The following is a 26,602-nucleotide window of genomic DNA, read 5'->3' on the forward strand; positions in this document are numbered from 1 at the left end:
CATGGAGACACTTTGGGGCGAGTCCAGAATACACATGCAAAGCCTCAACAAATCCTTGACATCCTATGCTAGATTATCGGCAGATGGGAAATACTTCTGCGCAGGCATGAGCCGATGCTGGAAAGGGAGAGGCTTACTCATCGTGACGTGGCAGGGCAAGCACTGATTTGTGTTGTACTACTGTTTACAGATCTTACTAAAAATAACAGCAGAAGTATAGCAACAGGGGAAAATTAGGGCTGCACAATTGCTTTCATCGTCAATTAATCTGTCAATTCTTTTTTTCAATTAATCGATTAGTTGTTTGGTCTATAAAATGTCAGGAAAAAATGACGATCAGTGTTTCCCAAAGCCCAAGATGACGTCTTTAAATGTCTTGTTTTGTCCACAACTCAAGCATATTTAGTTTACCCTCAGAGGAGTGAAGAAACTAGAACATATTCACATTTAAGAAGCTGGAATCAGAGAATTTTTACTTTTTTTCTTAAAGAAATACTCAACCGATTAATCAATTATCCATACAGTTGACAACTAATCGATTAACCTTTGCAGCTCTAGTTTAGAAATCACCAAAACCATGACTGAGAGGTTTACTGTCACTTTGCTTGTTGGATTTAAAATTGTTCTGCTACTCAGTGGTGGAGAGTAAATATTCACGGGTGTAATTTTTAAGAAACTTTACCTACAGTGTTAAGTTGCTGCCACTGTCTACCTCCGCTGCTGCTTCACAATAAAAGCCTTTTTACGTGTAACAGTGTTTTTCCACAGTGGCATGGCAATTACTTGCGTACAATTATCCAAATGCTTCTCCCACCACTGCTATAATTAAACTCTGCACAAATAAAGACGTGAATTACAACTGACAGGCTGACAGTCCTGTCTCTATAATAGCATGTCAAGAAAAACAGAAAACACTGAAGACAAAGAAGAAACAATGATTGACTGAAAGCCAAAATTGAAAAGGTGAACAACATAAAATGCCACTGGAAAAAAATTGGCTCTGATCCGCAAACACAAAACAACAACAACAACAACAACAACAACAACAACAAAGCTAAAGCAAGATGGCAGAGAGCAGCTGAGGGCTGGTACCCTGAGGAGCTTAGCATGGCTGCTGATCCTTTCAAGCAGAACGGAGACAATGAGACGATTAGGCCTAAACTTGTGTCGAGTGTTCCAGTTTAGCACACCGCCCACCGTCGCCCTTAGAGACGCCGCCCTCTGGTCTCCTGATCAGAGACGCACGCTGGCCTTCGCTTCCACCGCATTATCAACTGACTGATTAATCACGGGGAATGGAGCGTGCGTTCCTGTCTGATGTGGATTTGATGGGAAATGATGTTTGCCGTCGGTAAACACTGACAGAGCCAGCAGAGAGGGAGAAGGAGAGAATAATATGCATTCAAGTGGCACGACTGAACTTCAGGGTGTAACAGGAAGGATAAAAGATTTTAAAAAAGCCTTAGATTGTAACGTCGACGTTCATAATTTAGGAACAGCTGAGGGTAAACCAAGGATTAACCTCAAATACATCGTGTCTAGCTTGGCTCTCCCGGCAGAAAGCAGAGAGAAGGCCCGCTGTAGAGGACACACAGTGCTTAAAAAGCATATATTACTTCCAAACGAAACGAGAGTGCAGGAGCCTGCTGAGATATCATCTTCCCATACGTTAAACTGAGCATGGAGCGATGGAAGCGGAGGGCCCTCTCTTTACAGAGAGCCGTAATTAAAAAGATATTGAATCACGTCAGGGTGAAAACGACAACTCGAGGGGGAATAACGCAGCATGCAGAATTTTATACCTTCTCCAAATTAGCATTTTCATTTTTTTCCATATGATCGACTCAAGACTTATTCTACCATTTCTATTTTTCAATTTCCTTGGTATGGATAGGCAAGGGAGTGTGTGTGTGTGTGTGTGTGTGTGTGTGTGTGAGGGGGGGAGATAAATATTGACCTTTTACACGGAGGATCCAAGCTGTAATAATAGGGAAATTGCTCACAGCAAATGATGAACTGTCATCTGTGTGCAAATACACAGAAGCTCTTTGTACTAGTGGTCCAATTAGCAGAAAGGTTACAGAGTAGTGGAAATATTACAATAGTGTAATGGAAGGAATACATTTCTGCATATTTTTGTGTTTCTGAGACCTGTAATTTCAGTCATGATGGATTGGAATTATTAAACATTTTATATTCTGTGAGCAAGTCAAACTGTTTAAGTATGTTTTGCTATATAAATCGGGGATCCCCGATTTATATAGCAAAACTTACTTGTTTTTACTCCAAATATGAATAACATCCTCCTCATTAAAAGGCATTTGAGTATTTCTCTTACTTGAGACCAAAACCAAACTACAACTACCCATGTTAATCATAGCTGCTGCATATTCAGAAGGAAAGTCTCATTTGTATAAAGAAAAATGTAGAAAGTGCACGCACCATAGCTGCAGATGTTGTTTGCATTCAAGTGTGCAAAAACGCAATGCATTTTAGATTGTCTGTATATACCAGTTTGAGTAGCGACTGATAAATAAAGCCAGTAGTCACCAAAGATCTCACACTGTACGGCAATCAGGGAGAAAAAAAACAACACAAACTGTACTGTTGTCTAACTGTGTGGCTGTCAGTCTGAAATGAGGGTGTGTGTGTGTGTGTGTGTGTGTGTGTGTGTGTGTGTGTGTGTGTGTGTGTGTGTCAGTAGGAGGTCAATGGCAAGCTGATGTGATAGAGGGCCGGCGGTGGAGACAGACAGACACACAGGGTGATGAATGGGATGTGATGAGATGCACAGCAGCAGAGCTGGCCTACAGGCCACCGAGCAGGGCGAAGGCTTAATCGTTAGAGCACAATGGATCAAGGCAAAGGCCATACTGATTGCATCTGGGAGGTGTGTGTGTGTTTGTATGTGTGTTTGTGTGTCCATGCACTGGTATTATAAGACTTGTGAGAATCAGCTGGGCTGCTGGATACAAGGAATGAGTTTTTTCCAAGGAAAGTAAAGGAAGGGAAAGAAAAACCATTTAACTAGTTTTTTTTAGCTAAGGTATTTCTTTTACATTCCTGGCAACAATTCAATTACAATATCTGTGGGTTTTACTTATTAGGCTAACACAGCGACTGATCAGTGTCTTTGCTCTTGTAACTTCCATGCAGCTAGGTTACCTCTAGCATCAATACGGCATAAAAATCAACTAGCAGAGATGTGAAACGTGCTTTAGAAAGGTCATTTATCACAACAGACATGTTATCAGTTCTAATTATTCTAGGGGTGTGCAAACAAATCGATTGGTATTCGAATCGCGATTCATGTTCTACCGACTCAAAATCGATTCACAGAATTCCAAATATCGATTCATATATAGATATGTTTTTTTAAACTGTATGTCTCTTTCCCCAAAGGGAAATTCAAGGTCCCAGTAGCTTACAGACATCACACACACAACATACACATACATCGTAACAGGATGTTAAAATAACAAACAAATTCACATGAATAATATGGACAATAAAAGATACTAAATAAAAAATCCACATGAATGTACTAAGGGATGGATAAGATATATATACACACACACACACACACACACACACACACACACACACACACACGGGAAAAGTAATAACATTTACATATTGTGAATCGTTTTTTAATCAAAAATCGATTTTGAATCGAATCGTGAGCCTAAAAATCGATATCGAATCGTGACATTTTCTGAATCGTGCACCCCTAATTTATTCACCCCAGTATGTCTTAGTCTAACTTGCATTATTGTAGCATAGGAATGTAGTTAAAACCAAACAATCCGACATACGAAAGAAGCAAACGAGAACCTATCCTGTAGGATAATGTTAAATTCCTCACAGTCGAAGGTGGCAGCCATCTTTCAAACGTCAGTCCCAGTGTACTGTGAGCCTCTTAAACACCCTGATTAGTGGGCATAACTGTATGAAGATAAACAATTATATTGCCTCGTAAAAGATTTTTACATTCTTAAGCTTTTTTAAGTCATCAAACATGTCTGCTGGAACACTATCAAACCCTACAAACACCTGGTTTGACGCATTATTTGGCACTGTAAGAGCCGGATGTATCATGGACATATGCCATGCTGTAGAGGGGTTTATGGGATAACCGTATTAAGCGGAATAGATACATTAATTAACAGAAAAGCTTGGCCTGGTGTGTATGCTTGTAGAAACCCACTAATCTATACTGTATCTGTACAGTGCAGCAAAGTGGATAGTTTACCTACAGCTTTTTAGAGTTTTTAACGTTGACTTACATACGGTTTGTCATGGCACTGACAGTTCAACATGTGTGACCAAGGGGCTAATCGAAAGCAATGACAAGGGCCTTGTGTGTCTGTGGTATATTTGTCCTAAAAGCCTGAATACTTAATTTGCTATGCGTTGTGTAAGAAAATGTTTCCGCAAAAGTTAAATTTCATCCATCAATTCAAAGAAATACATTAAACTCACAGAGAAGCTAAATGCTCCACCACTTCCCCACTGGTCCTGAGACCCAAGGAAGGACGGACACACACACACACACACACACACACACACACACACACACACACACACACACACACACACACACACACACACACACACACACACACACACACACGTTGCCTCTGTTCTCGCTGTCTGGCTGAGCTTATGACACTGGGGCTGTGGGAACCAGCACCGAGCTTGGAGATGATCCTAGCTGCTGTACTGTTTGTACTCCGTCTACAGCGACTTCACTGCCTGCAACAGCGAGCAAACACCCACTACACAGCTCAATATGCGTCCCAAGATCCGACCAGCAACCCCTCCAGCTGAAAAATAAGCAACCAGCTTCTGCTCACAGGTATCAGATGTGTCTACAGTATCTATCTAGTACTATGTAACAATTATCACGGCTATTATATCCATACCTATTGCTCAAAGGGATTCTTGCTGAGGTTTAATGACATTTCCAAACCCAGAAAAAGCAGTGAACACCAACAAAATAACAGACAAAAATGCTCTTTGCCAAACAATTAGATGTAGCGGCCTAGTTATTATTTAATTGTTGCATTGTGCCGAGCATTTGCACCCTTTACACCTTTGTATTTTGAGCTCAACGCCTACTGCTTTAACTCTTCCTTCCCCAAATCAGACAGCAATGCTTCTTTCTTTCAGCAGATTAGGGGGGCGAGGTACAAAAAGAAGAAAAAAGGAGCCGAGCTAGGGAGAGAAAAAAAGACCATTAGGACCACTGGGAATAAGAATAGTTGCCCTGGCCTTTTTTACAACAACATGCTCCTATTAGACTCAAAACCATCTCTAAAAACACACAAGTCTCATTGTCCATAGATAGATCTTTCTCTCTCTCTCTCTCTCTCTCTCTCCCTGTTGCTCACAATCTATCTCGCATTCTTTATCTTTCACTCTTCACTCTCGCCCTCCAGCAGCCCCCACCCTGGCCTCTCTCATCTCCTCCACTTGTTTTCTGATCTCCATTTTCTCTGTGATAACTCCTTTCTTTTGATCTCTCGTTCTTTCTCCCTCTCTCTTACATCTACCACCGGCTAGCCTCTTACTGTGAGAGTCTATTTCTCACATATATCCTTCCAGTGGCACGGACCAGTCTTGCCTTTGCCTTCCCTTGTTTCTCTCTCTCTCTATTTGTCTTCCTCTATCTTCTTCTCATCTCTCCGTCATAGGATTTTGTAGCACTTCTGTTAAATTATCTCTCTCAACCCCTCCTCTCTCCTCTCTGTGTTATAAATAGAGGTTGGATTAGACTGACTTTTTGTTTTGCTCACTATTAGGGAGCGGATCAATTCCACAAATTGAGCGGATGGGGAAGCGGACGGACACGCACGGACGTGCACGCACGCGCACGGACGTGCACACGCACGCGCACACACACACACACAGAGCCCCTCTGTCCACCAAAATGCCACGGTGACAAAGAGGATACAAACACAGGCATTGTCCTTGTTTTCCCACTGCTCTCTCTCTCTTTCCCCTCATAACAGCCTAATTCTCTCCCATTTTCCACATCCCTTCCTTCCACCCTTAAGCCTTTTGGACTTCAGTTGACCCCTCTACTCTTCCTCCCTTCCCTTTCCCTTTTCTTGTCTTTATCTCCACTCTTAATGCTTAACTGATGACATCTTCTCATTTTTATGTGTCTGTGTTTCTTTGACTGCAGGAGACTTAACAATTACTGTGTCTTGTTTCCAGTACCATATAAACACAACACACTTAACCAGACAAGTATTAATTATATAATAGGTATACGTGCAGTTTAGTGTCCCAAATTCCCCATACAATGAACCTGCTAAACCACCTGTTTAACAGGTGGCTTATAGTAATTAATGTGCACGTGACAAGTCTGCGAAAAAAATGGCAGGGGAGACCCCGTTCTTCGGAAACAATTGTGGCAAATTGTGAGGTCCTCAATGAGGATCAAATTAATAATAAACTAACCTGTCTCAAATAAGACCCTAATCATTTGGGACACTCAGTTTTAGGAAAATAATTTGGGACGCTAAACTGCACGTATACCTATATAATAATCCAATAAATCACTACGTGTCACTAACATGCAATTTAAAAAAAAAAAATGGTAGTACAATGGGTGCATTTGTTGCCATCTGCACCTGTTTTGTTTCACATGATAAATAAAAAATATATTCTAATATATACAACTCCTTATGGCTTCAAACTGTCCATATTGCTTTAAAACTCCTTTTATCCCAAGTTTATCCTAACTCTAGAGCTTAAAACTATCCTGACTCCTCATTGCTTAAACAATCATCTGACTCCTATTTCGTCAGAGACTACCTAGAGTTTCAATATGAAGATTAAAAAAAAAAAATACTCTAAAGTGAGGGCATTTCAACGATTCTAATATTCACAGGAAATTAGGGTAGGGCTTGAATTAAGGGTGTCACAATGCGGTGAATACAGAGAAAAAGGATGGGACCCAAATGATCAGACAGGATCAGTTCAGTGATTTATTGAAAGAATGTAGGCTTACTGGCAGGTACAGAGGGGCAGGTGGGTTCAGGTAGACAGACAGGCAGGTACATATCCAGGTAAAAGCGCAGAGTAACAGAAGCTCCAAAGCAAACGACAGACGGGAGGAAAGAAGCATAGCACTGTGATGGTGTGGCAGGGAATGAATGAATGAATGGAACTGGGCCGCCTGATGAGGCTGATGAGGGAATGAGATGCAGGTGAGCAGGTGGGCGGGGACTAACAGGTAACTGCAGAGCTGATGAGGGAACAGGTGTGTAGATGGCAATGAAGAGGCTTTGGGAAGAGCTTTGACAGACAGACGTTTACATGCACATATACCGTTTTTTTTTTCCCTTAATCAGAAAAAGACAATAATCCCACTAAGCTGTTTCCATGGTTTATGAAAATGAATAGCCCACTGACATTTCTGTTTACATGCAACCGTGCAAAATATGATTTGTGGTGGCGGACTTGTTTGACCGTGCAAACCCTAACCACCTTCTTAAAAGGTCGGCGTTGCGATGTTTGTGCATGTCCAAACACCTGTTGATATCCAGGTCTTTCGTAATGTTTAAAAGTATAGGTGTGTTTCTCTTTGGGCTTTTTTTGGGGGCATACATCTCTACTTACTAGTTGGTTTGTGATCAACAACCACAGCAACGCACAGAGCTAACCATGTGTCGTAAACTGTCGCAAACCCCAATTTAAAGCTGTATACATGTCCAAAGCATGCTTCTAAAACCTGAATATCCCGGCATATCCCAAATGTCCAAATGGAAAAATGCTATATTTGGAAAAAGGCCTTATTCGGAAAATCCAAACAGAATATGCTGTTAATATGATCCGTATCTAATTCGGAATATTTTCATATTTGGAAAAATAGTGGAATATTAGTGTACATGTAAACATACTCACTGTGACAAAGGGTTTCATTTCAACTGAGCATTAGGATCTGTTTTGTGTAAGAAGTGTGACAGTACGGGCTTGGAGTTAAGATGTTCATTTCCCTTTCCATATATATTTGCTGCAGTTGGAGGAAACAATCATGGACTGGCTCTAGGTTTAACACTATTGTGTTGAATAACTTGTATCACCAACAGAGAGTAGCAATATGGATTTTTATATACTGCATATGCTGCAGGTTATTTCTCTAAGGAAAGTGCAAAGGATGAATGTCAATGGAAGGCTCCCAAGCAATCATTTCTGTTCTATATAGAAATGCACATGAATTACTTTCCTTTGTATTTGCACATTTTGTATGTCTATGAACACAATCAAACCCCCCCACTCCAACGCACTTCCTTATTTCCCTCCTCATCTGTCCTCATGCAACCTCTGATTACTCCCAACCCACCACCCCTCTTTCCCTCTCTGTCGGCCTCTCTGCCTTCACTATTTCCATGCTCCTTTAACGATCTGGCCATTACTGGGGCTGCCGTTCCATCCCTGGTTTCACAGGGTGTGTCTGGGCGCTAATTGGGACTGAATGAATGTGAGTGTGTGTTGCTGGGAGGCCTCATTGACACAGCCTCAGCTCCAGGGGCTGGCTTGTCCATCCCCCCTATAGAGATGTATTCTGAATGAGTTGTTACGTACAAACACACACACATATATATAAACACACTTAAATACATTTCAATATGCATGCAGTACTTGCACATAAGTATTATTATGCAAATACATGCATTTGAGTTTGAGTTTTTGTGTCTATAATAAAACTGTTTTGTCACCTTAGTGCCACATTAACATTTTAGCATAGGAAACTGCAGAGGAAAATGTGTTGAGCTTGACTATTTCTGGCACATTTACATTCAAAATATGTATTCTACCGCCTAACAGATACACACAAACTATATTGGACACATTTGAATGGTTGAACATTACTTTCCTTGTTAGTTGTTCATGTCAAAGTCCCAGTGAAACAGATGTTGGAGCGTTGACTGCTGTTGCAGTTACAGCAACATTATTGGTTGAAATTGGTTAGTACTAGCTTACCTTAGCACGCATACGTTTTTTGTTTTAAAGGAAGAAAACATTGGCTATTGATATTGATTTTGATATAAAAATATAATTTTTTTGTCATATATGGTTAAATAGGTACACAGTATGATGTGGGATGTGATCTAAAATGGTTAAAAATGCATTTAATCTCGACTTTTAGGTATTTCTTTACGGGTTTGAGAAAATATTTGCTTTATTTTAATAACATAAGAAGAAGCGAGACTCAGATCAGAGCCACTTTTTATGGGTTTTTGGTATCTATTGAACTGTGAAGTACATTACCTTGTCGCTGTAATGTATTATTTTTCTGTTTGCGAGTGTATGAGTTCAAGCAGGAGGAGCAGAGGAACAATAAATTGGGTGTAGAGAGTCTCGGCTGTCGTATCCATTCAGACGCCAGTGTTCCCATTAGGTTTTGCTGTCAGCTCTGCCACTACCCACCGCTCTCCATCTCATACATAACAATACCTCCTTAATTGGAATGCTACTCCGACAGTTACAATACAATCCAGGTGAAAACACAACAAAGTACAAAGTGAGAAAAAGACAACACAACCAGGAAAAAGCAGTGGCTAGTCAAAGTGAGTGGAACTTTTATAACTTAAAGCAACTTTGTTAAACATGGAACAGCAAAACTGCATGTGTGTGCAGAGAAATGGCAGAGATGGGGACTAAACTTTGACAGTCTGACTTGAGTCGCACTTAAGTCGCACACACAGTGACTTTAGACTTGATTTATGACTCATCCTCAAAAGACTTCAGACTTGACGCAGACTCGAGATGCGGGACTCATGAACAATCGTTATTTTTAGGAAATGTTTGATGAGGTGAATATAATATTATTATTCCCCTCCCTGCGTAACCTCTAACCTACCTATGTAACACGTAATGCACGGCCACACGTGAGAGGGGACAACAAACATGTCGACCGCATTGGCAGCTGCTGTGCCATTCATCAACAGCTTTGGCATGAAAAACCTTATACAACAAGACTTGAACAAAAGAAGCAATAAATGCAAAACATGTGGAATCAAGATAAAGGATTCTGGCTCACCAACATCTAATTTTATCAGGCATCCGAAAACGCACCCTGATAGGTTAGCAAACATGTTTAGCTTAGCATTGGCCATCTAATGTTAGCTTGCTTCTTGTTTAGCCACGACTTATGGGAGGTTAACTCCGACAGCTGTTCGCTAGATGCTGAGAAAAGATGAAATATTGTTTGTTTGTTTGCAGATGATACAACATTCATTATAAACACGAGAGACTTGAGACTTGACTTGGACTCTAACTCAGAGACTTCAGCCATGACTTCGGCTCTATCTCAGAGACTTGACTTGGACTCTAGCTCAGAGACTTGAGCCTTGACTTGGACTCTAGCTCAGTGACTTGAGAATTGACTTGGACTGTAGCACAGATACTTGACTTGGACTCTAACTCAGAGACTTCAGCCATGACTTGGGCTCTATCTCAGAGACTTGACTTGGACTCTAGTTCAGAGACTTGAGCCTTGACTTGGGCTCTAGCTCAGTGACTTGAGACTTGACTTGGCTCTAACTCAGAGACTTGACTTGGACTCTAGTTCAGAGACTTGACTTGGACTCTAGTTCAGTGACTTGAGACTTGACTTGGGCTCTAGCTCAGAGACTTGACTTGGACTCTAGTTCAGAGACTTGACTTGGACTCTAGTTCAGAGACTTGAGCCTTGACTTGGGCTCTAGCTCAGTGACTTGAGACTTGACTTGGGCTCTAGCTCAGAGACTTGACTTGGACTCTAGCTCAGAGACTTGACTTGGACTCTAGCTCAGAGAATTGAGACTTGACTTGGACTCTAGCTCTTGAGACTTGACTTGGACTCTAGCTCAGAGACTTGACATGGACTCTAGCTCAGAGACTTGAGAGCATCTCTGAGAAATGGTTAATCTCTCCTGCTGTATGTGTCCGTCTGTGTAGTATGTGAGCGTGCGTTTCCTCAGCAGGCCTGCAGTCTGAGCTGTGATCTCTGGGATCTGCCATATAGCAGCATTGCCAGTAGCCTGGCTGCGTTTCACCACAGGGTGTGTGTGTGTGTGTGTGTGTGTGTGTGTGTGTGTGTGTGTGTGTGTGTGTGTGTGTGTGTGTGTGTGTGCAGTCGTTCATCTGTAATCAAACATTTTCACATGCATGGAGCACTTCCTGTTTGCGCTTCATGTCACCCCGGGGGGGATATGGATTATCAGCAGCCACTTATCTCATCTTGTCTGTCCTAACAGTTAATCTGATGGTGGAGTGGCAAATTCTGCTCCTGCTACAGAGCTGCCAGACCTCCAGCTCTGATTGGTGTTTGCAACTCTGATTCACCACACCCACATTGTCCCTGTATCCATGCAACTAAACCAAAAGGACCGCTGGCAAACATCAACATCTTGGTGTTTAAAATCATCTTTGGAATATTATATATATATATATATATATATATATATATATATATATATATATATATATATATATATATATATCGAGGAAGGGATGAAGTGACCCTGCCTGGAGGAAGCCCGGGGCCCCCGTCTGGAGCCAGGCCCAGATGGAGGGCTCGTCAGCGAGCGTCTGGTGGCCGGGTTTGCCACGGAGCCCGGCCAGGCACAGCCCGAAAAAGCTATGTGGCAGACATCTCTCCATCCCATGGGCCCACCACCTGTGGGAGGAACCGCTGGGGTCGGGTGCGCTGCCACATGGGTGACGGTGAAGGCAGCAGTCTTGGTTCTGGAACCATACTCCTGGATAGGGGTTGGACTCTTTTCTTCTCCGGAGTTGCCCAGGGTGTGAGGCGCCGGGCGGGTGTGGGGATACTCACAAGCCCCCGGCTGAGCGCCGCTACGTTGGAGTTTAACCCGGTGGACGAGAGGGTCGCCTCCCTACACCTGCAGGTTGTAAGGGGGGGAACTCTGACTGTTGTTTGTGCATATGCACCAAACAAGAGTTCGGAGTATTCGGCCTTCTTGGAGACCTTGAGTGGAGTCCTGCATGGGGCTCCAGTCGGGGACTCCATAGTTCTGCTGGGGGACTTCAACGCGCACGTGGGCAATGATGGAGACACATGGAGAGGCGTGATTGGGAGGAACGGCCTCCCTGATCTAAACCAGAGTGGTTGTTTGTTGTTGGACTTCTGTACTAGTCATGGATTGTCTATAACGAACACCATGTTCGAACATAGGGATGCTCATAAGTGTACTTGGTACCAGAGCACCCTAGGCCAAAGGTCAATGATCGATTTTATAATCGTTTCATCTGATCTGAGGCCGTATGTTTTGGACACTCTGGTGAAGAGAGGGGCGAGCTGTCAACCGATCACCATCTGGTGGTGAGTTGGGTCAGGGGGTGGGGGGAAGACTCTGGACAGACCTGGTAAGCCCAAACGGGCAGTGCGGGTAAATTGGGAACGTCTGGAGGAGGCCCCTGTCCGACAGACTTTCAACTCACACCTCCGGCGGAGCTTTTCGTGCATCCCTGTGGAGGCTGGGGGCATTGAACCCGAGCGGACAATGTTCAAAGTTTCCATTGCTGAAGCTGCGGTGAGGAGCTGTGGTCTTAGGGTCTTAGGTGCCTCAAGGGGCGGTAACCCACGAACACCGTGGTGGACACTGGTGGTCAGGGAAGCCGTCCGACTGAAGAAGGAGTCTTTCCGGGATGTGTTATCCCAGACGACTCCGGAGGCAGTTGCAAGGTACCGAAGGGCCCGAAGGGCTGCAGCCTCTGCCGTGAAAGAGACAAAACAGCGTGTGTGGGAGAAGTTCGGAGAAGACATGGAGAAGGACTTTCGGTCGGCACCAAGGTGCTTCTGGAAAACCGTTCGCCACCTCAGGAGGGGGAAGCGGGGAACCATCCAAGCTGTGTACAGTAAGGATGGGACGCTGTTGACCTCAACTGAGGAGGTAATAGGGCAGTGGAAGGAGCACTTTGAGGAACTCCTAAATCCGACTAATACACCCTCTATGGTAGAGGCAGAGCTGGAGGATGATGGGGGATTGGCATCAATTTCCCTGGTGGAGGTTGCTGAGGTAGTTAAACAACTCCACAGTGGCAAAGCCCCAGGAATTGATGAGATCCGTCCAGAAATGCTTAAAGCTCTGGGTGTGGAGGGGTTGTCTTGGTTGACACGCCTCTTCAACATTGCGTGGAAGTCTGGGACGGTGCCTAAGGAGTGGCAGACCGGGGTGGTGGTTCCCCTTTTCAAAAAGGGGGACCAGAGGGTGTGTGCCAATTACAGGGGTATCACACTTCTCAGCCTCCCGGTAAAGTCTACTCCAAGGTGCTGGAAAGGAGGGTTCGGTCGATAGTCGAATCTCAGGTTGAAGAGGAACAATGCGGATTCCGTCCCTGGTCGTGGAACAACGGACCAGATCTTTACTCTCGCAAGGATCCTGGAGGGAGCCTGGGAGTATGCCCAACCAGTCTACATGTGTTTTGTGGATCTGGAGAAGGCGATGACCGGGTGCCCCGGGAGATACTGTGGGAGGTGCTGCGGGAGTACGGGGTGAGGGGGTCCCTTCTCAGGGCCATCCAATCTCTGTACGACCAAAGCGAGAGCTGTGTCCGGGTTCTCGGCAGTAAGTCGGACTCGTTTCAGGTGAGAGTTGGCCTCCGCCAGGGCTGCGCTTTGTCACCAATCCTGTTTGTAGTATTTATGGACAGGATATCGAGGCGTAGTCGGGGTGGAGAGGGGTTGCAGTTCGGTGGGCTGGGGATCTCATCGCTGCTTTTTGCAGATGATGTGGTCCTGATGGCATCATCGGCCTGTGACCTTCAGCACTCACTGGATCGGTTCGCAGCCGAGTGTGAAGCGGCTGGGATGAGGATCAGCACCTCTAAATCGGAGGCCATGGTTCTCAGCAGGAAACCGATGGAGTGCCTTCTCCAGGTAGGGAATGAGTCCTTACCCCAAGTGAAGGATGTTATGTACCTTGGAGTCTTGTTCGTGAGTAAGGGGACAATGGAGTGGGAGATTGGTCGGAGAATCGGCACAGCAGGTGCGGTATTACATTCAATTTATCGCACCGTTGTGACGAAAAGAGAGCTGAGCCAGAAGGCAAAGCTCTCAATCTACCGGTCAGTTTTTGTTCCTACCCTCACCTATGGTCATGAAGGCTGGGTCATGACCAAAAGAACAAGATCCAGGGTACAAGCGGCCGAAATGGGTTTCCTCAGGAGGGTGGCTGGTGTCTCCCTTAGAGGGAGGTGAGAAGCTCAGTTATCCGTGAGGAGCTCGGAGTAGAGCCGCTGCTCCTTTGCGTCGAAAGGAGCCAGTTGAGGTGGTTCGGGCATCTGGTAAGGATGCCCCCTGGGCGCCTCCCTAGGGAGGTGTTCCAGGCACGTCCAGCTGGGAGGAGGCCTCGGGGGAGACCCAGGACTAGGTGGAGGGATTATATCTCTAACCTGGCCTGGGAACGCCTCGGGATCCCCCAGTCGGAGCTGGTTAATGTGGCCCGGGAAAGGGAAGTTTGGGGTCCCCTGCTGGAGCTGCTACCCCCGCGACCCGACCCCAGATAAGCGGATGAAGATGGATGGATGGATATATATATATATATAATATTTGTCCCCTGTGATGATCCAGAGTCCAAAATTAACATTTTAGCTCCTGTCCACAAACTAGTAAATATACCTGCCAAGAATATTTTCAGCGGCTAAACTATTTATATACATCACAAAATCACATCACCACATCAAACATCACTACCTGGTTTCCAATTTGTTTGAAATTTGGCCATTTCATATTTTTTAATCATCAATTATTGTTGTTTAGATGCTACTGCTGTTCTTGTAGGTCCAGCATATTAGTGTTATTGCTTCTACATACTTTGATTGTATTAGCCACCAGAAAATGGGCAAGTATGATCATAGATCATAGGCAAATTGATTTACATAATCAAGGAATTTCAGACAATTCAGACATCAAAAATCAACAATGTCTCCTGGAAGTTCAGTTTAAATAATTACTTTTGCGAAATAGACTTTTGAGGTTTTAAAGTAAATTCAATTGCTGCATGGATTATGTTCACCATTAATATATTTTTGAGACACAATTGTGATTTGGCTAAAATATTAAAAACATAAACATGTCTTGTCTTGTCTTTCCCAAACCTTAACCAAATGCTGCGAGTGCCAATACATAACCATAAAAACATGCTTTAGTTGCTATAAGCAGATTATATATATAGATTGTATTTCAGGAGCTGATGTTGCAAAAAAAAAAAAATGAAATATGTTGTTGTAAACATTTTACTGATTCGCTCAGTATGATAAATGTAATTTCTTTAAGAGTTGCAAATATCTGTTCACAAAGCAAGCAGCCAGAGTTGCAGCTTTCCATTGTTTTCATAAAAGCACACAATACAAATCAGACCTTGTGCAGAGCTGAAACAAACTGAAACGACATGTTCAATAGGCCTGCACGATATGAAGAAAAGATGCGATAACGTTATTGAATATCAAGATAACAATAGTACTTGCGATAAATGAACAGATATTAAAGTGTACTCAGTTCTGCATTTCTGCTGCTGCTTCCAGTATTCTGCTAAAATACAACAAATTGCTTGTTGAATTTTAAACAAATGAAAGGTCTTTTATTGAACAAATAGAACACTGAATTAAATATAAAAGGCACCACTAAAAAAAAACTTTCTTTCAACTAACAGAAAAAATCTCTGAATGTCTTTCGCGATATGTCGCAGCGCTTTGCAATATGGTTATTGCACAAAACATATATTGTGAAGCCCTAATGTTCAAGTTGAAGCAATACATTCAAATGTTTTCTTTCACACTGTAATTTGTTCTTGTGGAATGAAAGAAAGAACTACAGTAGTGCTATCTTTCAGAATAAAACCTTTGAATCTCCTCAGTCATATTCCAAAAAAATATCCTAATTTCCAGCCCTCCACTGCCGTGGGTACATTTTGAAACGGCTCTTCACCACATCAAGTTTTAAGATAAAGTGGAAGAAGCTGATTATTAAGAAGTGACTAAACGTCCATAGCTGCGTCCCGCTGTAAAGCCTCCTCCATCACTGCATCACCACCTCTTCATTCATTAACCATAATAGGGCAAATATCCTCTACATAATGTTTGCAACCATGTGTCCAATACAGCATCATGGGAATGGGTAGAAGCAGACATAAATAGTAGAGAAAGGACTGCTGTTGCCATTCATGCATTATCACCTATCCTTCACTAATAGTGCAGCACACGTCTTCTTGCTAAAGTAGTGGAATAGGTAGAACTACACAGTAGGGCTGCAACAAACCATTATTTTCATTGTTGATTAATCTGTAGATTATTTTCTCGATTAATCAGTTAGTTGTTGAAAGAATGAAAAATGCCCCCATCAGTGTTTCCCAAAGCCCAAGATGACGTCCTCAAATGTGTTGTTTTGTCCACAACTCAAAGATATTCAATAGTTAATAAGGATATAGAGAAAAGAAAGTAGAAAATTTTCACATATAAGAAGCTGGAATCAAAGAATTCTGACTTTTTTCGTTAAAAAAAAAATGACTCAAACCGATAATTGATTATCTAAATTAATGTAATACTTGACAACTAATCGATTGGTTCGATGCGGCTCTGCTACACATCGTTGTTTGGTATATTTCACTATGTGAACACGTCAATGAGAGTTACTTATCGTCGCCGTCGGGTTAAAACCTTGTATGTCCAAAACTGTTGTTTTTTCCGGAAATGAAAAAAAAATGCTAATTTGGAAACATTTCGTTGAGCTATTTACATTGGTCAAAGTCAGATGAATACATTTAACTTTTTCTTCTATCATATGCAGCATGGTTGAATGTACATGTTACCTTTCAAAACCATGCATCATCCAACCATTAATCTGGAGTTGTGCAGTACTTCCCTAATGCTACTGATGCCACTATCGAGCCTAGTGGGAGGTCTTCTCTGCAATACATTTGACAAGTCCAAAACTTCATTTGTTGCAGTGAGCACTTTAGAGTCTATTGATTTGGATTAAATAGACCCATAATAGGTCTTGGCTAGCTTAGAGCCAGCATCGAGGGTATTCACTGAGTTCACTGAGTGGAAGAGGAGCTGAGCCAGCCTTCACTGTTGCATCCCTCAGTCCCTTATATCCATTACACATGGCAATTAACCCAGCCAAGTGCAAAAACCCCACAAAAAAACCAGTGTTGAGCTTTTTCCCAAGCGCTAAGCTAGCTGACAGACGACACAGCGCCAACTGCTGTAGCTCTCTCTCTTTCCCCGTCTCTTTCTTTCTTTCACTCACCTTCCCATCCTTTTCATCTTCATCTTTCCCTCTGCCTCCCTCCTTCCCCTCCTCTTCACTTCACTTTCTTTGTCTTGTCATAGGGGTTTCAAGCTCAATAAAATACTATCTGTCAGCGAGCAATGGAGTAGGAGTATTTGACACGATATTGACACCACCTTGACATGATGTGGGCCGAGCGCTGAGGTAATGGGGAGCTTCAGCAGCAAATAACCGACAGGCCCACCGAGAGACTCAGTAATACAAAGAGACAAGAGATTGAGTCTCTGTAGTAATGTGAAAATAAAGTTGCTTTGACAGTACTGTTGATTCTTTCCTGCAGAAGATCCTACTCTGTTCTGTGCTGGACGCTTTTGTGCAATGCCGAGCCGAACTGAGCTATTCTTTGTCACGCTAGCGTGTGTGGTTTTGCACACCAGGCTGTCTTGTTCTCTCATTTTATTTTGCATTTTCACATAGTGAGCTGTTCCGCTCTGCTCTGTCCTTCCTCTTTCTGCTCCTTTCTGTTTTTTCTTCTCATTCTCCTTTCATTGTTTTTCTCTATACTACTCAATCTCGTCCCCTGTGCCACCCCATTCCATCCAAAATCTTCTTAAAAAGTAATTTGTACTCAGCACATATGGATGTAAAATACTCACTGCTGATTGCTCACAGCCTTCTTATCCTTTTTGTATTTGACAACGTAGCAATTTGGCTGTTAGAATGTGTATTGTACAGTCGATTTTTTGTGTAACACGGTGTCCATGGTGAAAAGCCTACAGGAAACGGAGAGATTTATCAGGAGAGCATCTCCCTGTTTGCTCCTAATTACATGAAAAAGACGAAACATGCCAAGTCTCTGTCCTTGCATGGCGCTGTTTTTCAAAAACGAGGGACTGAGAGCCAGTACTGCAAAAGGGGGACGTGTTTGAGAGCGAACGTGTACGTCTGAGAACATGAACAGAGAAGCCGATATGGAGAGATGCTGCATTGCCCACAGGCCAGCGTCTGTTAGCAGAGTTATACCCACACATAATACACAGAGACAGAGGGGGGGAGAGTAACAGGCAAAAAGTGGAGGACACTGAGAAAAATACATTGTCGCAGACAAAAGTGTGGGGAACAAAAAGCTTGTATCTGTCTCACATATAGACAAACTCTTATTGTTCCTCTATAGCATCTAACATCTTGCCACCCAGGAGAGAGCACTGTGAAAGTCTTTATGCTTCTGCGTTAAATCTTTGCAGTGGCTTCGTACGTAGGTACGTGGAGACATGGACCCTACGACGTAGCCTGATGGGCACCTCTCGAATAATGTTACTACACGCCGTGGCTTGGTAGCGCTGCATTTCCCCCGACTCATTTCCTGGTTCTCCTTCTCCATAAACAACATGAAATCATAGAGAGGGTTCATTTTTCCTGCTACAGATTTCCGAACGTGGTCAGAAAGCACAGGGGAGATACTTTGTTTCTCTAACTATGACTCTAGAGTCGCTACTCGCTCCGAAGCCGATCGCTGTTACTCTCTCACTCGCTCTAGCATCACACTCCCCACACACACACACACGCCGGCCCTGCTATTCTCTTAAAGATATCGACGCACACACCAACGCACAAGTATAAACTTCAGGCCACTTACGTAGGCTACGGCGAAAGCTCTGCGTGGATCCTCCGCAGAACCATAAATCAAGCTTAGGAAGATGTCAATCAATCGATATATCCACACCCACACAGTCCTGGGAAGATTCACTGTAAACACCTGGGTGAGTGTTCAGGGCATTTAAGACCAAACTTCACAATACAGCTACAATTTGGACTGCACACATTTGACCTATATTTCTATTTATGATTGATGAATTTGATTTAAATTAAAAAACTCTACATTTAGTACAGTCGGTCAGCCGATGCTGGCTGTCTTAGGGATGTTTACAGCTGGTTCTGATGCCCCTGGTGGCCAGAAAAAAAATGTCTAAGCCCGTCTATTAAAATGAACTGTCAATCAATATCGGGTTCCAATCATGTGCTTTAACCCTTTTCTCGACATTTAGATTAAGGTCCCTTAAATGTGCTGTAGGTAGGATTGTGAAGATCCAGGACTGAGCCAAAAAATTTGAACAAAGACAACTTCTCAGTACCTCCCCCCTTTCTGCTAAAGCCCAAAACAGTCTCCTAAGCCCCTCCCCCCACAAGGGAGAATGAATGCGTGTGCATGAGCAGTGATTGAAACACAGTTAGACCCCCCCCCCCCGGCCCTGATTGGTGCATCTGAACAGGGAGCTGTGGATTTTAGCAAATCACACTACAGGCTGTAGGTGGAGCCAGAGGAGCCAGATTTGTTTTTAATTACTGTACCTGCTTCATGTAGTTCTACTGGAACATAGGGTCAGTTTCAGCAAATATGACAGAAAGTTAGTTTTAGAAGTCTTACCTACTGCAAAACAAACTAAAAGTGAGGATGTAGTATTCAACAATAAGTGTCTGACATTGGTAGGCTTTGTACAAAATGTTGGCTAAAACTTGCTGAAAACTGAATTTACCCCATGCTTCTTTGGATCAAGCAGCGTCCTGATAAAACCAAAACAGAATATATTTTTACCTGAGTGCATCCTTCTAGAAATCTGCATAATTCCCCTGTAAGAGCTGAGTAATAGATAAGGAAGGGTTTCTTCTACAAGTTCACTTTATGTTATTGTAAAACTAATTTAATTTCCTTGCGCATAGGAAATTACAAGTTTTCAAGCTTGAAAAATGAATTACAGATTATTATGTTTCTTTCAAAAGAAAGTGCGAGGAACTGCGTGCAATAATAGAACTGACCCACATTAAAAGTCAGTGCTGTGAGCCTTGATAGTCTTACTTATTTGCATTACACACCTAGAAACAAAAAGGCTCCATTTGATCAATAAACTTCATCTATCTATAAATTGCAGGAACGGTCTGTCTGTCCGTCTGTCTACCTGTCTGCCTGTGTGTGTCTGTGTGTTATGCATGCATATCTCTAGAACCGTTAGTCCGATGGATTTCAAACTTGACAGGTGTCTTGCTACGGGCACGAATAAGTGCCGTGTCAAGTTTGACATTGTTTGGATTAGAAATGCAAAAGATATCGTTAAATATATATCGGTAAAAGAAGCACACATTGTTACCGCCTTTGGCTCTTTTCCTGCTTCCAACGTTAGCTACATGATTGCTGGATATACCAAACTTACTTTTCTTCACTTTCCTGGAGCACGAGCGGATAGCTGAAAGGAACTGTTGCGTGGAATGAGGTTGGCGAAATAAAGGCGCTACGCTTTTCCGTGTCTATTTTTTCGCTAAGTGGAAACTCAACAAAAAGCCATTTGCCAACACTAAATATCAAACAAAAGCCTGACACTATATAGTATTAAGTTGCTGTGAGCTGTAGCCTACATTCACCACTTCTAACCAGAGGCAGAATATAAAGTAATCTCGGAGATTATTCCTTCACAGCGCTGTGCAATGCGAGAACATTTCAGAGCTGAACCGGGCAGACACAGCACTTTTCATCAGACTCACCCCGGGTTAATTAAGTATACTGCTCACCAATAACATTACCGTCGCCAAAATACCCCCCGCAAATCAAATCCCCTACTTCACCGTTAACTGTCAAGCCACTAAACCTGTATGGAAATGAACACCTCTGCTGAAATGTTAAATTCGTTAACGATCATACGACACGAGACAACACCGTGTCTCTCTCTCTCTCTCTCTCTCTCTATGCACACACACACACACACACACACACACACACACACACACACACAGTCCGGTTCTGGTGTTTGATTAACGCAGATATTTGCTGTTTAGAGCTCATAACGAGCCGGGTGGCTCTTTATGAGCTCATCACATTTTCATTGTGATATTTTGTGATTACATTCTGAATCTACAACGTTCTCTGTCAGGTAAATACAGTAGGTTAGTAGTAGGGTATACAGGGGAGATGCATATTAAGTGGTTTGGGGTCCTTCTGTAAGTAATTTTGGGGTACAATTTGGTTTTGATGAATTCTACAAGCAGCAATACCACAGGCCAAGCAAACAGCCCGTTCCAAACAGGCACATTTTCAACGGCACTAGTACAATTTAATTCTAGAAAATCTACAGTCTACTTTATTATCAGAAATGCAGTATTGGCCAACATATTCATTGAAGGTAAATCAAAAGCGTCCACTGCCTTGTTTGATTAATGATACCCAATATTATGCTGTAATTAAATACCCAGCTGGATGCTTCATATTCTTATCATCACTAGTCACGAACAAAATTGATTGCGTTATTGGAAAAAGCCAAAGCCTTCTTCGATCCATTACATCATTTACATGAGTGAAAAAAGGGAGGACATTTAGCCGTGAAAGGATGATAAACATTTCAATCATGAAGATAAAAGTAGCTTTCACTGTAAATACAGCAACATGTTTTGTTTTCTTCCTGTTTCCCCCCCCTTATTTAATCTGTTTTATCTCTGTCTCAGGAAACATATTTCAATAGAGGACATCATCCAGATGTTCACTTTATAATTGGAATTTGTTGGTGGCTTATCTCAATGGCATAAAAATCAAAGCGTTATTAGCATTTTAGGGACCTGCCATGTGAGGAGTCTGGTCGCAGATTGCAGATTACCTGAATCTAATTAAGTACTGCATAAAGATTGCCTCTCAAATAACCTAATATAGCTTTTTCTCTTTTTGAAGTAAAAATAAATAAATCTAGCAGTGGAGAGTTAAAGAGATGACAGAATAGTTGATTGAATGCCACACTGTGCTGTTTGTTTGTGTTTGTGTGTGTGTGTGTGTGTGCGTGCGTGTGTAGAGAGAATTACATACCAGAGCGAGATTGAGCTCAATCAAGAAAGAGACAGAGTGTGTCCTCCATGTCCACGTTTGTATTGTGTGGCCCTGTTTATATTACTGTGTGTGTGTGTGTGTGTGTGTGTGTGTGTGTGTGTGTGTGTGTGTGTGTGTGTGTGTGTGTGTGAGCGAATCAGAGGGAGGTGACATTGTTCCTGGCAGAAATATGTTCCAGGTTTGGGGCTCAGGTGGCTCTGGTGTTTGTCTGATCAGAGCTGACACAGGATGGCATAGTAACACACTCACTGTCTCTTTCTTGATTTAGCTCAATCTCGCTCTGGTGTGTAATCCTCTCTGCGCGCACACACACACACACACACACACACACACACACACACACACACACACACAGAGCTGTGCTGTAAGCCCTATCAATCTTTTTGAACATAGCCAGTGAGCAGCACTGCAGCCCAGTAGCCTTTGCTCACTCACACCTGATGCAGAGCAGAGAGCGAGCTGATGCTGTTGAATGAAGTCATCTCGCCGGCTGGCATGTACTCTTTAATTGAATTGAATGGCTCATGAATAGCTTTCTGCATGGCCCAGAATAAACTGCTTTAAAGCACGCCGAATTTGAAAAGGCTGTTGATACACAGCTGAAAGAATGAGGACAAAATGGTGGACAAAACGGATGAACTGATTGTGCCGGCCGCCGCTGTTATCAGATAAAAGCTGGCCATGTAATTTCTTGCTTCATTCATTGGGAATTGTCCGGCATGTTAAAGGATGTTGTTTTGTTGGTTGGAAAATAAGTATGGCACAAACTGAGAAGGCATAGTTTCTGCACTCGCATTCACTGGAATTTAACTTGTGCAACAATCCAGGTCTTTGACAGTTAACATTGCATTGCCTGAGGGTGGAGGATTGCACAGGTCAGGCTTAAAGGAGAAGCTTGGAATGTATTACAGCCTTGGGTATGTGTATGAATTATTTCCACCAGGCAAGATGCAGCTAAAAGGTCATACTGCAAACAACTGCCCATTGTGCAGCATTACTGCATTTTTACACAATGCAACCATTGAATAAAAAAAGCATGTTTGCTTTATTTCAAGACTAATAATGCACTCCTTTCTGTATCCAAAGAAGCAACTGTTAGAAAAGAAATTCTGCTCTCTATCCATTTGATGGTGTTGCAAGTTACAAGTAATGTATTGATTAGTTAAGACACATTGGTGCTGTCTGCTTTTACCATACTAGGCTTTACAGGGATTACCAGCAGAGCCAAAGCTACCAATGAGGTCAGTTCATGTCCTTGGTACAGTTTCTGGAAATTTGTGGAATTTTACCAACCCGAGGATCAGTTTACATCCTGCAGTTGGTGGGTTTTGAAAGCTGTTCTAAACATTTTAGTTTTAGACTTTTTAAAGATCCCCTCCAGACATGTTCTAAGTCAAAATACTCTGCTTGGAAGAATAATGTGTCTGATATGGATTTCCCACAACAAATTGCCTCATTAAATATTCTGGAATTCACATCTACTTATTCTCGCACTGAAAAACCCCAGAATCTAAAAATATGATGATATTGTTTGTTTCAAAAGTGTAACAGCTGTACACGAGATGTCTCCTACTTCACTGAAAAAGTCTCAGTGTACGTGCGCTGGAGGCCACAAGTTACATATTGGACCATGATTGGCTTCCAGACTAGTTGTGATGTCACAAAATCCTGCTCGTATGCCCACGTGTCCATGTCCATGTGAGCACGGAGAAACTTTGCCCCTTCGGCAGATTCATGTGAAAACAGCCTTTCTAGTGTCAAACTCTGCACAGTGAAGCTCAAACATCCAAGAGAAGTAACGATAAGCAAAGCACATTTTGGAGTGAAGGGGGACTTTAAATTTGACTCTTTTTAGACAAAATATACGAAAATACATAAAAATATAAGGATTCAGTATTTCCCCACTAACATTCTATGCAGGGTAGGCTTTGATATACAGTATATATATATATATATATATATATATATAATTATTCCTTGTTATATTCAGACTTGTTCATTGCATTACTGTCTACACAAATTTATTTATTGTATAATTATACTACTTCATTCATATTTTATTCGTTATATTTTAGTCCTATATCTTTACTCGCACTATTTTACTTTATTGTTTTTCTTTTATTTTAGATTTTGATTTTGGGTGTTTGATATTTAATGAGCATTGTTGGAGGTGCCTGAGGCCTAAGATTTTCATCGCCAGCGACTACATCTGTTATTGTAAAGAACCTTCAAACGTGAAAGCATTCTGACTGGGGGGAATATAGATTAAACATTTTAATTATACGGATAGGCCTGTATGATTGAAGAAAATGAGAACAAATATAGTAATCTTAACATTTCACAGGCTGCTTGCTGATCTTTTTTAGTGAGTTGTTATACATTTCTTCGATTAATGGGGTTATCCTCATAGTAATGACTTCAGTTGTTCTATAATCCTGGCTATGGCCCTGATATAGGAAGTCATTACAGTACCTGTCCTGTGAGAACAGATTCCCTGTATTCTCTCCACCTATGTGTATTTGTAGTCTTACGCAAAGTGGATTAACTGCCTTTTTCTTTACGGTGCATAGTGCACAGTGTATTTATATACCGTGTTTTGTGGAAGCTATCTGTTTGTGTGTTCTTATGCAGAGACATCTACTGTTTTTAAGTATCTGTGACTGACTCCTTTTGGTCTGTGTTCGGTGCCTGACTCCCAGGACCTGAGATGAATTCCAGTTTGGGATTGTGTTGTGCGAGTTAGTGAATTGGGATCAACAGTTCCCAATCAAACAATGTTAATTGTACGATGAGGGATGAAACACATATACAGAGAAGGGAGAAGAAGTGTCTTGACAGGGCTCGACTGCTCCGACTATACTTGCTGACTGTGGCAAGCTGAAAAAGTTGCGTCTGTGCCGGCGCGTTTGATCACCAAGAAAATCCTCTTGCGTCAAACTTCCTCTGACTCCCGACTTAAAAAAAAAAAAAATATATAAATATATATATATATATATATACCCCAAATCAAAGAGCATTCACTCGCACAACACCCTCAAAATAGCATAAGGAGAAATATCTATCAAAATATCATCATTCATCTTTTTCTCCAAGAAGTCCAAAGTCCAAAAGAACAAGGTAGGGAGGATGGAGGGGGATGAAGGTGCAGATAAAAATCACCTCCACAGTGTACTGTATGTGTGTGCTGCAGGTAGGAGATACATTAACAGCCGGATGTAGATTCTGTGTCCTTATTGTAGCAGCCGATTAATACCCCAAAAAGTGTCCTCGGTAGTCCCCCACATGGACTTATTTCCTTTCCTTGATTTGATGTTATCACCGTTGACTTGGAATGAGGCTATCTTAATATTTGCGTAGGTCCTTACTCATAGCAATTTCATCCTTGAGCCCGGGGATTGAGGCGCAATAATAATGCGCCTCATTGTGTAAGCTGGTCTCAATAGGTGCTTTGTTGCGCTGGGACAATGCTGTTAGTCGGCAAAATGTATTTTCAAAGGCACAGTGGTGGTGGTGATGATGATGATGTCCGAGGCTCTCTCCTGTTTGAGAGGCCAGGTGAGGACCTCTGGAAAACACACACAACTGCCTGCTGATGACTTTATAATGAAGGGTATCTGGGTTCCATTAGCCGGGCGTTATAATCATCCGAGGTTGCAAAAGGTTAATGATTTGCATAGGAAAGACAGCTTTTTTTTTTTTTTTTTTTTAAATTGCAACGGTCAGCACATACACTTACACCAACACATACTGTAGGTATGCATCTCATATCCAAAGTCCCACCTAAGAGATGTGTGACTTGGTGTGCGTGTGTGTGTTTTCCACTCTATGTGTGTACACATCCCCCAAAAAGACTTCAAAACAAGAAAAAAGGAAAAACATGCAACAAAAATACCTTCGTCTCGAGGCTTGTTCATTGAAGATTCATCATGTTTTTTTGTGAGCGGACCTAGGGTTAAGAAAAAAAGGGGGGAAAAAGAGAAAAGAGAAAATTCAAAAAAGATTACTGGCAAAAACGAAAAAAAAAAAAAGAATTTCAAAAAAAGAAAAGAAGAAAGAGCAAAAAGGACAAATCAGCAAGAGTTCATGGTTGCTTATTGTTTTTTTTTGTTTTTTTGTTGTTTTTTTTTCTTTAAAAAGAGTACAAAAGCAAAAACAAAAGGCATCACAGACAGATTCATCACAAGAAAAGACACAAGATCAAAGAAAGCTGTTTTTGGATGTGATTTCCTTCTCTCCCCCCTGCAGAAGAAAACGCCTGCTATTGTGTATGGTCCCTCTTTCTTTCTCTCCTTTAAATCTCCTTTTGTTCCCTGAGCCTAACTTCTTTTTTTGGGAGCTGGGTGGGTGGGTGGGTGGCAGGGTGGCTGGTGGGGTTGGTGAAGGGGGTGGGGGGGGGGGGGGGTGGAAAAAGGGAATGTGGCATAATAAAGCCTGTGTGTTTTGAAGAACAGGACCCAGCCCTTTCCTCCCACCATTATGACCAGAAA

General features: G+C 42.4%; 1 protein-coding gene across 1 annotated transcript in view; it reads right to left on the minus strand.

Moving 5' to 3' along the window:
* The window catches only part of nlgn2a (neuroligin 2a), a 94,468-nt gene extending 68,423 nt beyond the window's left edge, over window positions 1-26,045 (minus strand). The window contains exon 1 of the mRNA XM_078275595.1: window positions 26,008-26,045. Coding sequence (XP_078131721.1) covers window positions 26,008-26,029 — 22 coding nt within the window. The 5' untranslated portion in view covers window positions 26,030-26,045. The remainder of the gene's footprint in view (window positions 1-26,007) is intronic.
* Window positions 26,046-26,602: the final 557 nt, after the last annotated feature.

Source organism: Sander vitreus, chromosome 19 (assembly GCF_031162955.1).
Source record: "Sander vitreus isolate 19-12246 chromosome 19, sanVit1, whole genome shotgun sequence".
In the NCBI taxonomy this organism is placed as follows: Eukaryota; Metazoa; Chordata; class Actinopteri; order Perciformes; family Percidae; genus Sander; species Sander vitreus.